Source organism: Oncorhynchus kisutch, linkage group LG1 (genome assembly GCF_002021735.2).
Source record: "Oncorhynchus kisutch isolate 150728-3 linkage group LG1, Okis_V2, whole genome shotgun sequence".
NCBI lineage: Eukaryota > Metazoa > Chordata > Actinopteri > Salmoniformes > Salmonidae > Oncorhynchus > Oncorhynchus kisutch.
This window is the reverse complement of record NC_034174.2, coordinates 20,501,208-20,514,581: the sequence shown is the minus strand read 5'-3', so window position 1 is coordinate 20,514,581 and position 13,374 is coordinate 20,501,208. Positions and strand designations below refer to the sequence as shown.

General features: G+C 40.1%; 1 protein-coding gene across 4 annotated transcripts in view; it reads right to left on the bottom strand.

Moving 5' to 3' along the window:
* Window positions 1–234: 234 nt before the first annotated feature.
* LOC109897985 (semaphorin-3F) overlaps window positions 235–13,374 on the bottom strand; it is a 144,532-nt gene continuing 131,392 nt past the window's right edge. For 2 of the 4 annotated variants that reach the window (XM_020492695.2, XM_020492713.2), the window contains 3 exons: window positions 6,151–6,233; window positions 5,327–5,460; window positions 235–2,859 (listed from right to left, as the gene is read on the bottom strand). In XM_020492695.2, the coding sequence (XP_020348284.1) occupies window positions 2,452–2,859; window positions 5,327–5,460; window positions 6,151–6,233 (625 nt within the window). In that variant the 3' untranslated portion in view covers window positions 235–2,451. The remainder of the gene's footprint in view (window positions 2,860–5,326; window positions 5,461–6,150; window positions 6,234–13,374) is intronic. The other 2 variants (XM_020492705.2, XM_031795049.1) reach the window with 1 other exon arrangement.

The window sequence follows — 13,374 nt, the reverse complement described above, 5'->3', positions numbered from 1 at the left end:
ATAAGACCCTCTGCTAAATTACTACAATGTAAATGTATTTCCTCCGAGGGTTCTGTCTTAGATAATAATAGAGCATCACTGTCAGTCAAGCTGCCAGTGACGCCCTTGTCTGCCACAAATGGCTAGTAGCTCATCATACTCTCTCTGAGGAAGCTTGGAACATTTAATCCCAAAAGGTCCGAGTGATATTTAAAATATAATATGGACACATCAGAATAAAAGTAGACCATTCCATTCTTTATAAATATAGAGCTTTAATTTATTAGTCAGCAACAACAATGGAAAGGGAAGAGAAAGTAATTTACACAAGTCATTACAATAACGTCAGCTCTGTCTGTGCATTTAATCTTTTTTCAGAAAGTCTTAACCGAGCAAAACAAAACAAAAACACTCCAAAAGTAAAGACACATCTTAAAAATCATTTTTTTTGTTTGTTGCTGTAACACCCTGTTTTCAACTAGAGGAGAGTAACAGGGGCTGTCTGGTTTTATTCTGGGAATGAATAGTATTCTATAGTGAAGAGTGGAAGGGCGAGCATGTCAATATCTGTAGGTACATTACACATAGTAGTTCTCATCCATTCAGTTTTTCTCTGTGGCACTGAGGCTGTCCCTCAGACCTTGGCTGAAGTTGACCATACTGTACACTGGAAGAACAGAAAAACTACAACATAGTTTTTTGTTTGTTTTATAATTACAGTACAAATACATACTCATGCACACAATGAAAAGCCAGCTTCCCAAATATTTTGGTTAGTAAGTGTCACAACATTGTTCAATGCTCTGTTCTGTAAGGGCATGTTTATTTTTGTACATGTAAAGCCAAACTCACCAATAAATGAAAATAGATGGCTCCTAGTCAGAACAAAATGGCTGCTTAGTAAAAGGGATCTGGGCATCGCACCATCTCAAGCTGAATTGTGCTTTTGTTTTTGTCAACCAAAATAAAACGTATTTTGCCAAAGTGTGCTAGGTTTGGCCCTGGCCAATGTTTTGAATATCTAATACATTCCATAAGATTCAAGTCAATCTTTTAAAGATAAGAGAATAATGCCCTTTGTTCCAAAACCTTGACCCTTCCTTTACTGTCCCTCACACTCAATCCCATTGGATGTTTAGATAAACCAAAGAAAGCCTTAGAATGTTTATTTGATCTATGTATCTATGGTGTTTCTTTTTCACTTGACCATTTTCACAACTTAGTTTACCACAATTGAGCGGCTCAAAGGTAAGATTTGAATCCTTTTTTTCATCCTTTTGTTAAAATATCTATTTGATTGACCTGGCCATTCAATAACAATCATAGTGTCAACCTTCGCACTCACACAAATATGAATTGCCTAGGAAACATTTGATATATTGATACCTACCCTGATCCTGGCCATGTAGAGCTGTTTTCATGCATACTGTAGGACACATAGCAACACAGCATTTAGAACAAGTGGTTTGCCTGAGACAAAGGCATATACTGTACAGTGAGGAATAACAAATGAAGCCAGAAATAAAAACCATCAACCTATTTAGGGAGCCAATAAAATAGCATGGGTATTCAATATACTCATTTAGACACCAGGTTCACAGGGATAGCTATCCAATGAGTGGAGGAATTTGTGCATCCTCTGCCATTGAACTTGCCCCCGAATCCTTACTTCACTAAAACACTTGTAAACATTGGACAATAAATTGTGCCTTCCTGTATTATACTTATGCTAAAATGTTTATTCTATTCTACTGAGATATTTACTTTATGTTCGTATTCTCATCTTTAATATTTTCTTAATGTTGTTGCACTGTCGAGAAGGAACCTGCAAGTAAGCATTTGGTTGGATGGTGTATACCATGTGTATCCCGTACATAAGACTAATAAACTTGAAACTTAAAGTGAGAAGTCTTTGTCCTTATGCAGTGATGGTGAGGTTACTCTATGTTCAAACAATTCCTGGCGAGCCCTTAATTTGAGTATTGAATTTCTGTCAAAGCAAACAACAAGCAAGATAGATATATCTCCATCTACCCCAACCCTCAGTTAATTTCTCTGTTTACAATGACACCTTTCAGTTCACAATGAACAGCCTTTACATGCCAGTTTACACATTCCAAACAGAGGTGTCAATGTCGAAGAATTTTGTAATGACAGTAACAACAATAATACAATTAATAACAATAATAACAATAACATTTGCCCAAAAGGTACCTATACACAAAGAGCATTTTTCTATAAGTACAAATAAATCCACAGAATGATTCTATATACAACCTACAATAAATACTGTGTATCATATACTGTATTGTTCAAAGGGATGTGGGGTGTGTTTGTATGCCTCTTGTTTTTTACCACTTCTGTATATTTTATTTGTGTTTTTTGATTTCTTTCACCTAGTCACTCTCTTAAATTGAGTCTTTCCCAGTTTCCAAAGAGTGCCATTAAGGTTTGGGAGAGTTAAGGGACCCCTCATGTCTCCACCTCCTCCTCTCCCTCGCTGTGATGTCGGCGGTTGCGTGGTTTCTTCTGCTCCTTGAGTTCTTTCGTGTCTTTGCCCTTGATGGCTCCCATCATTGAGTCTCCCAGCTGCCAGTAGTCCTCACAGTACTGGTTGATGAGGCCCATCTCTGGCTGGCTCAGGATGGTCAGCAGGTCCTTGTACTGACCCGCACTGGGCGGAGACGGCCCCAGCCCCCCACCCTCCACCGGGAGGCTGTTGACGGCTCGGCTGGACAGGACCACTAGCTGCAGCTTGACCAGCGTGTGTTTGAAGTTCTTCTCTGTGGCCGTGCACTGGTACATCCCGGAGTCTGAGGGCTGGAGAGAACGCAGCAGCAGACCCTGCTCTGTCTTCAGTACCCGCCCGTCAGAGCGCATCTGAGAGAGGGAGAGAGAGAATCTGAAGTCAAATGTATACTGTTTGCTTCTCTCCCCAACCAAGGAGGGCCTACAACAGCATCTTCTGCACAGATTCAGTCAGACCTGGGCCCTGACAGTAAATCTCAGAAAGACAAAAAATAATAGTGTTCCAAAAAAAGTTACACTTGCCAGGACCACAAATACAATCCATCTAGACACTGTTGCCCTAGAGCACACACAAAACTGATACATACCGCGGCCTAAACATCAGCGCCACAGGTAACTTCCACAAAGAAGGGCCTTCTATGCCATCAAAAGGAACATAAAATTCCACATACATAGGATCTGGCAAAAAATACTTGAATCAATTATGGAACCCATTGCCCTTTATGGTTGTGAGGTCTGGGGTCCGCTTACCAACCAAGAATTCAGAAAATGGGACAAACACCAAATTGAGACTGCATGCAGAATTCTTCAAAAATATTCTCAGTGTACAACGTAAAACACCAAATAATGCATGCAAAGCGGAAATAGGCTAATACCCGCTAATAATCAAAATCCAGAAAAGAGATGTTAAATTCTATAACCACCTTAAAGGAAGCGATTCCCAAACCTTCCATAACAAAGCCATGACCTACAGAGAAATTTACCTGGAGAAGAGCCCCCTAAGAAAGCTGGTCCTGGGGCTCTATTCACAAACACAAACAGGCCCCACAGAGCCCCAGGACAGCAACACAATTAGACCAAACCAAATAATGAGAAAACAAAAATATAATTACTTGACACATTAGAAAGTATTTACAAAAAAACTGAGCAAAATAGAATTCTATTTGGCCCTAAACAGAGAGTACACAGTGGCAGAATACCTGACCATTAGTGACTGACCCAAAATTAAGGAAATCTTTGACTATGTACAGACTCAGTGAGCATAGCCTTGCTATTGAGAAAGGCCGCCGTAGGCAGACCTGGCTCTCAAGAGAAGACAGGCTATGTGCACACTGCCCACAAAATGAGGTGGAAACTAAGCTGTACTTCCTAACCTGCCAAATGTATGACCATATTAGGGACACATATTTCCCTGATTACACAGACCAACAAAGAATTAAAAAACAAATCCAACTCCCATATCTTGTGGGTGAAATACCACAGTGTGCAATCACAGCAGCAAGATATGTGACCTGTTGCCACAAGAAAAGGGCAACCAGTGAAGAACAAACACCATTGTAAATATATTTTATATTTATGTATTTTTATTTGTACTTTAACTATTTGCACTTCATTACAACACTGTATGTCTTTATTCTTTTGGAACTTTTGTAATTGTAATGTTTACCGTGAATTTTTTATTGTTTATTTCACTTTTGTTTATTATCTATTTCACTTGCTTTAGCAATGTAAACATGTTTCCCATGCCAATAAAGCTCTTAAATTGAGTGAAAGAGAGGGAGCGATAGAGACAGAGAGCGATAGAGAGAGAGAGAGAACGAGAGAGAGAGCGAGAGAGATAGAAAGTGTGTGAGAGAGGGAGAGAGAGTTATGACTTATGAGAGTTATGAAAATATAAGGCATGATGTAAAGCCAGGGTAGAAACATCAGAGGAGAGGCCAAGCAGACAGCTAATTTCCTGCTCTTGTTGGCAGAACAGCATCATCACCAACCACCAACTATACCACTATATCAGTGTTATGACTACCTATTCTTCGACTAACACAATCCACATTGACCTGCAGTTCAATAAGTGCTCTAGTGATGTTATCCATCGTGTCTTGATGTTTACCCTGATACATATTCAAGAGTGTTATTAGCCGCTGACAGCTATTCTACCCAGAATCAGATGTGCTGAGCAACAGCCCTGCCAACTGAGCCAAGCCAATGGGGAGAGGCAGAATCCAACAGAAAAGCCAATAAAACAGAAGTTACACCATTAAACCTGAACATAAGCGTCAGGGTGAGAAACCATGAGCTGGTCTTATGTTGTTTTATGTATGGGCCCATCCTTTGGGTAATGGGAAAGTTTGGGCTTTACCATGGCAGGTTGAAGACCAAACACCTGGTTGTCATGTCTGGATGGATGTTGTCTCTTTATCACAGTAATACATCAATAGACTGACAACAGTAATACATAAATAGACTGACAACAGTAATACATCAATAGACTGACAACAGTAATACATCAATAGATTTCAGCTATCAGATGAAACATACAGCAGCCTGACAAAGACTCTTCACCATCATTATGTAACAGAATGAGAAGTACTGTCGACAGAGAGGAACATCACGTCCTCCTAGAGAGATTTACTCCTAAACCTATAAACTCCCTGTCAGAGAGGTGATGTATGGTTCAAGTTAACTTAGTTCATGGTATCCCTTAATATGTCTGAGTATAAAGTTAAATTGTGCAGAAAGTTTACCTGTAGATCTCAACAGTGTTTTGGGAAGAATACTAGTTTGAGTGATATTGTGACCGTCATAGATGGCTGCTTACCTCTTTACGGCGGTCACTGTTGTCCCTTTGCAGGTGCCACTTGATGGCGGCATGAGGTGAACGGGCCTGGCACTCCAGGAAGGTGCTGCTGCCCTCCACCCCATACTGCACCATCTCCAGGGTGTTCTTATTAGCTGAGATAGAAAGACACCATGGCAACCATAGATTCAGTATCAAGTCCCACAAAGACCAAAAATCCAAAAGAGCAATGTTTTATGTATATCTATTTGAAGAAAATGCTGGCATGTGGGGCCTCTCGAGATGCACAGCAGTCTAAGGCACTGCATCACAGTGCTTGAGGCATTCTACAGACCGAGGTTCGATCCCAGGCTGTGTCACAAACGGCCGTGACCGGGAGTCCCATAGGGCGGTGCACAATTGGCCCAGCATAATCCAGGATAGGGGAGGGTATGGCCGGGGGGGATTTTCTTTGCTCATAGCGCTCTAGCGACACCTTGTGGCTGGCCCGGGCGCCTGCAGGTTGACTTAGGTGGTCAGTTGAACGGTGTTTCCTCCGACACATTGGTGCAGCTGGCTTCCGGGTTAAGTGGGGAGGTGTTAAGAAGCGAGGTTTGGCAGGCCATGTTTCGCGGATGCATGACTCGACTGTCACCTCTACCGAGCCCATTGGGGAGTTGCAGAGTTGAGACAAGATCGTAATTCGGTAGCAATTGGATATCACAAAATTGGGGGGAATTTTATACAAATGCTGGCACGTGATGGCATAAATTAAGTCAGTCCTATCAAAATGAATGAGATTAATTCACCGCCACTGAAAATCTCTAACCCATCCACCCACTAGAACTAGTAAATACTGGTCTTACCATTGGAGTTGAAGCCCCTGCACTGCCGGATGGGATTCCCGTACTTGACGTCCTGCCTCCGGCTGCGTCTAAAGGGGTCAGACCAGTATTCCCGAATAAGAGAAGAGAATAAATTACCAAGCAAATGCAAAGCCATTCAACAATCCACCAAGCCAGTCAACAATCCACACAGCCATAAAACTTTGCATATATTCATTCAACAACCTATAGAGCCATCCAATAACATATAGAGCCATTCAACAATGTATAGAGCCATTCAACAATATATAGTCTGTCAACAATCTATAGAGCCATTCAACAACCTATAGAGCCACTCAACGACCTACTGCACAGAGACATTCAACAACCTAGAGAGCCAGTCAACAACCTACAGAGCCAGACAACGACCTACTGTATAGAGTCATTCAACAATCTATACAGCCAGTCAACAATCTATAGACCCAGTCAACAAATTATAGAGCCAGTCAACAATCTATTAAGCCAGTCAACAATGTATAGAGCGAGTCAACGATGTACAGACCCAGTCATGAATCTATAGAGCCAGTCCAAAAAATATAAAGCCAGTCAACAATGTATAGAGCCAGTCAAACATCTATGGAGCCAGTCAACAATGTATAGAGCCAGTCAACAATCTATGGAGCCAATCAACAACCCATAGAGCCAGTGAACATTGTATAGAGCCAGTAAACAATCAAAAGAGCCAGTCAACAATATTTCCAGCCAGTCAACAATGTATAGAGCCAGTCAACAATCTATAGAGCCAGTCAACAATCTATTAAGCCAGTCAACAATGTATAGAGCCAGTCAACAATCTATAGAGCCAGTCAACAATTTATTGAGCCAGTCAACAATTTACAGACCCAGTAAAACATCTATAGAGCCAGAAATATGAAGCCAGTCAACAATGTTTAGGGCGAGTCAAAAATCTATAGAGTCGGTCAACAATCTATAGAGCCAGTCCAAAATGTATAGAGCCAGTCAACAATGTATAGAGCCATTCAAAAATCTGTAGAGCCAGACAACAACATATCCAGTCAGGAAACAATATATAGAGGCAGTCAACAATCAATGGATCCACTCAAAAATCTATAGACCCAGTAAACAATGTACAGAGCCAGCAAACAATGTATAGAGCCAATCAACAATCAATAGAGCCAGTAAACAATGTATTGAGCCAGTCAACAATTTACAGACCCAGTAAAACATCTATAGAGACAGAAATATGAAGCCAGTCAACAATGTTTAGAGCCAGTCAAAAATCTATAGAGTCGGTCAACAATATATAGAGCCAGTCAACAATGTATAGAGCCAGCCAACAATGTATAGAGCCAGTCAACAGTCTATAGCGCCAGTCAACAATGTATAGAGCCATTCAACAATCTGTAGAGCCAGACAACAACATATCCAGTCAGGAAACAATATATAGAGGCAGTCAACAATGTACAGACCCAGTCATGAATCTATAGAGCATGTCAAAAAAATATAAAGCCAGTCAACAATGTATAGAGCCAGTCAAACATCTATGGAGCTAGTCAACAATCTATACACCCAGTCAACAATGTACAGAGCCAGCAAACAATGTATAGAGCCAGTCAATAATGTATAGAGCCAGTCAACAATTTATAAGCTAGTCTATCATGTATAGAGCCAATAAACAATCAATAGAGCCAGTCAACAATGTATAAAGCCAACAAACAATGTATAATGGCATTCAACAATATATAGAGCCAGTCAACAATCAAAGGATCCAGTCAACAATCTATAGAGCCAGTCAACAATGTATAGAGCCAGTCAAAAATGTATAGAGCCAGTCAACAGTCTATAGAGCCAGTCAACAATGTATAGAGCCAGTCAAAAATGTATAGAGCCAGTCAACAATCTATCGATCCAGTCAACAATCTATAGATCCAGTCAACAATCTACAGAGCCAGTCAACAATGTATAGACCCAGTCAACAATGTATAGAGCCAGTCAACAATGTATAGAGCCAGTCAACAATCTGTAGAGCTAGTCAACAATTTATACAGCTAGTCAACAAGTTAAAGAGCCAGTCAACAATCAATGGAGCCAGTCAACAATGTACATATCCAGCAAACGATGTATAGAGCCATTCAACAATATTTTAAGCCTGTCAACAATGTACAGACCCAGTCAAAAATCTATAGAGTCGGTCAACAATCTATAGAGCCAGTCAACAATGTATAGAGCCAGTCAACAATGTATAGCCAGTCAACAATCTATAGAGCCAGTCAAAAAATATAAAGCCAGTCAACAATGTATAGAGCCAGTCAACAATGTATTGAGCCAGTCAACAATCTATGGAGCCAGTCAACAATCTATAGAGCCAGTCAACAATCTATGGAGCCAGTCAACAATCTATAGAGCCTGTCAACAATCTATCGAGCCAGTCAACAATCTATAGAGCCAGTCACCAATCTATGGATCCAGTCAACAATCTATAGAGCCAGTCAACAATCTATAGAGCCAGTCAACAATATACAGAGCCAGTCAACAATCTATAGAGCCAGTCAACAATCTATGTAGAAGGTCAACAATGTATAGAGCCAGTCAACAATCTATGGAGCCGGTCAACAATCTATAGAGCCAGTCAACAATCTATAGAGCCAGTCTACAATGTATTGAGCCAGCCAACAATTTATAGAGCCAGTCAACAATGTATAGAGCCATTCAACAAACTGTAGAGCCAGTCAACAACATATCCAGCCAGTCAACAATAAAATGGATCCAGTCAGCAATCTACAGAGAGGGTCAACAATGTATACAGCCGGTCAACAATCTATAGAGCCCGTCAACAATGTATAGAGCCAGCCAAAAATGTATTGAACCAGTCAACAAAGTATAGAGCCAGTCAACAATCTATAGAGCCAGTAAACAATGTTTAGAGCCATTCAACAATCTGTAGAACCAGACAACAACCTATCCAGTCAGGAAACAACATATAGATCCAGTCAAAAATCTATAGACCCAGTCAACAATGTGCAGAGCCAGCAAACAATGTATAGAACCAGTCAACAATGTATAGAGCCAGTCAACAATCTATAGAGCCAGTCAACAATCAAAGGATCCAGTCAACAATCTACAGAGAGGGTCAACAATCTACAGAGCCAGTAAACAATGTATAGAGCCAGCAAACAATGTATAGAGCCAGTCAACAATGTATAGAGAAAGTCAACAATCAATAGAGCCAGTCAACAATGTATAGAGCCAGCAAACAATGTATAGAGCCAGTCAACAATCTATAGAGCCAGTCAACAATCTATAGATCCATTCAACAATATATTAAGCCAGCAAACAATGTATAGAGCCAGTCAACAATGTATAGAGCCAGTCCACAATGTATAGAGTCAGTCAACAATCTATAGATCCATTCAACAATATATTAAGCCAGCAAACAATGTATAGAGCCAGTCAACAATGTATAGAGCAAGTCAACAATCAATAGAGCCAGTCAACAATGTATAGAGCCAGCAAACAATGTATAGAGCCAGTCAACAATGTATAGAGCCTGTCAACAATCAATAGAGCCCGTCAACAATGTATAGAGCCAGCAAACAATGTATAGCGCCAGTCAACAATGTATAGAGCCATTCAACAATCTGTAGAGCCAGACAACAACATATCCAGTCAGGAAACAATATATAGAGGCAGTCAACAATGTACAGACCCAGTCATGAATTTATAGAGCCAGTCAAAAACATATAAAGCCAGTCAACAATGTATAGAGCCAGTCAACAATGTATAGAGCCAGTCAACAATTTATAAGCTAGTCTATCATGTATAGAGCCAATCAATAGAGCCAGTCAACAATGTATAAAGCCAGCAAACAATGTATAGAGCCAGTCAACAATGTATAGAGCCAGTCAACAATCTATAGAGCCAGTCAACAATCAAAGGATCCAGTCAACAATCTACAGAGAGGGTCAACAATCTACAGAGCCAGTAAACAATGTATAGAGCCAGCAAACAATGTATAGAGCCAGTCAACAATGTATAGAGAAAGTCAACAATCAATAGAGCCAGTCAACAATGTATAGAGCCAGCAAACAATGTATAGAGCCAGTCAACAATGTATAGAGCCAGTCAACAATCTATAGAGCCAGTCAACAATCTATAGATCCATTCAACAATATATTAAGCCAGCAAACAATGTATAGAGCCAGTCAACAATGTATAGAGCAAGTCAACAATCAATAGAGCCAGTCAACAATGTATAGAGCCAGCAAACAATGTATAGAGCCAGTCAACAATGTATAGAGCCAGCAAACAATGTATAGAGCCAGTCAACAATGTATAGAGAAAGTCAACAATCAATAGAGCCAGTCAACAATGTATAGAGCCAGCAAACAATGTATAGAGCCAGTCAACAATGTATAGAGCCAGTCAACAATCTATAGAGCCAGTCAACAATCTATAGATCCATTCAACAATATATTAAGCCAGCAAACAATGTATAGAGCCAGTCAACAATGTATAGAGCAAGTCAACAATCAATAGAGCCAGTCAACAATGTATAGAGCCAGCAAACAATGTATAGAGCCAGTCAACAATGTATAGAGCCAGTCAACAATGTACAGAGCCAGTCAACAATTTACAGAGCCAGCAAACAATGTATAGAGCCAGTCAACAATGTATAGAGCCAGTCCACAATGTATAGAGTCAGTCAACAATCTATAGATCCATTCAACAATATATTAAGCCAGCAAACAATGTATAGAGCCAGTCAACAATGTATAGAGCCAGTCAACAATCAATAGAGCCCGTCAACAATGTATAGAGTCAGCAAACAATGTATAGAGCCAGTCAACAATGTATAGAGCCAGTCAACAATGTACAGAGCCAGTCAACAATGTACAGAGCCAGCAAACAATGTATAGAGCCAGTCAACAATGTATAGAGCCAGTCAACAATCTATAGATCCATTCAACAATATATTAAGCCAGCAAACAATGTATAGAGCCAGTCAACAATCAATAGAGCCAGTCAACAATGTATAGAGCCAGCAAACAATGTATAGAGCCAGTCAACATTGTAATGTATAGTGCCAGTCAACAATCAATAGAGCCCGTCAACAATGTATAGAGCCAGCAAACAATGTATAGAGCCAGTCAACAATGTATAGAGCCAGTCAACAATGTACAGAGCCAGTCAACAATGTACAGAGCCAGCAAACAATGTATAGAGCCAGTCAACAATGTATAGAGCCAGTCCACAATCTATAGAGCCAGTCAACAATCTATAGATCCATTCAACAATATATTAAGCCAGCAAACAATGTATAGAGCCAGTCAACAATGTATAGAGCAAGTCAACAATCAATAGAGCCAGTCAACAATGTATAGAGCCAGCAAACAATGTATAGAGCCAGTCAACAATGTATAGAGAAAGTCAACAATCAATAGAGCCAGTCAACAATGTATAGAGCCAGCAAACAATGTATAGAGCCAGTCAACAATGTATAGAGCCAGTCAACAATCTATAGAGCCAGTCAACAATCTATAGATCCATTCAACAATATATTAAGCCAGCAAACAATGTATAGAGCCAGTCAACAATGTATAGAGCAAGTCAACAATCAATAGAGCCAGTCAACAATGTATAGAGCCAGCAAACAATGTATAGAGCCAGTCAACAATGTATAGAGCCAGTCAACAATGTACAGAGCCAGTCAACAATTTAATGAGCCAGCAAACAATGTATAGAGCCAGTCAACAATGTATAGAGCCAGTCCACAATGTATAGAGTCAGTCAACAATCTATAGATCCATTCAACAATATATTAAGCCAGCAAACAATGTATAGAGCCAGTCAACAATGTATAGAGCCAGTCAACAATCAATAGAGCCCGTCAACAATGTATAGAGCCAGCAAACAATGTATAGAGCCAGTCAACAATGTATAGAGCCAGTCAACAATGTATAGAGCCAGTCCACAATGTATAGAGTCAGTCAACAATCTATAGATCCATTCAACAATATATTAAGCCAGCAAACAATGTATAGAGCCAGTCAACAATCAATAGAGCCAGTCAACAATGTATAGAGCCAGCAAACAATGTATAGAGCCAGTCAACAATGTAATGTATAGAGCCAGTCAACAATCAATAGAGCCCGTCAACAATGTATAGAGCCAGCAAACAATGTATAGCGCCAGTCAACAATGTATAGAGCCATTCAACAATCTGTAGAGCCAGACAACAACATATCCAGTCAGGAAACAATATATAGAGGCAGTCAACAATGTACAGACCCAGTCATGAATCTATAGAGCCAGTCAAAAACATATAAAGCCAGTCAACAATGTATAGAGCCAGTCAAACATCTATGGAGCCAGTCAACAATCTATAGACCCAGTCAACAATGTACAGAGCCAGCAAACAATGTATAGAGCGAGTCAATAATGTATATAGCCAGTCAACAATGTACAGAGCCAGTAAACAATGTATAGAGCCAGTCAACAATCTATAGAGCCAGTCAACAATGTATAGAGCCAGCAACAATGTATAGACCCAGTCAACAATGTATAGAGCCAGTCAACAATGTATAGAGCCAGTCAACAATGTATAGAGCCAGTCAACAATGTATAGAGCCAGCAAACAATGTATAGAGCCAGTCAACAATGTACAGAGCCAGTCAACAATCTATAGAGCCAGTCAACAATCAAAGATTCCAGTCAACAATCTACAGAGAGGGTCAACAATCAATAGAGCCAGTAAACAATGTATAGAGCCAGCAAACAATATATAGAGCCAGTCAACAATGTATAGAGCAAGTCAACAATCAATAGAGCCAGTCAACAATGTATAGAGCCAGCAAACAATGTATAGAGCCAGTCAACAATGTGTAGAGCCAGTCAACAATCTATAGAGCCAGTCAACAATCTACAGTGAGGGTCAACAATCTACAGAACCGGTAAACAATGTATAGAGCCAGTCAACAATGTACAGAGCCAGTCAACAATATACAGAGCCAGCAAACAATGTATAGAGCCAGTCAACAATGTATAGAGCCAGTCCACAATGTATAGAGTCAGTCAACAATCTATAGATCCATTCAACAATATATTAAGCCAGTGAACAGTGTACAGACCCAGTCAAAAATCTATAGAGCCTGTCAACAACATATCCAGCCAGTCAACAATCAATGGATCCAGTCAACAATCTACAGAGAGGGTCAACAATCTACAGAGTCAGTCAACAATGTATAG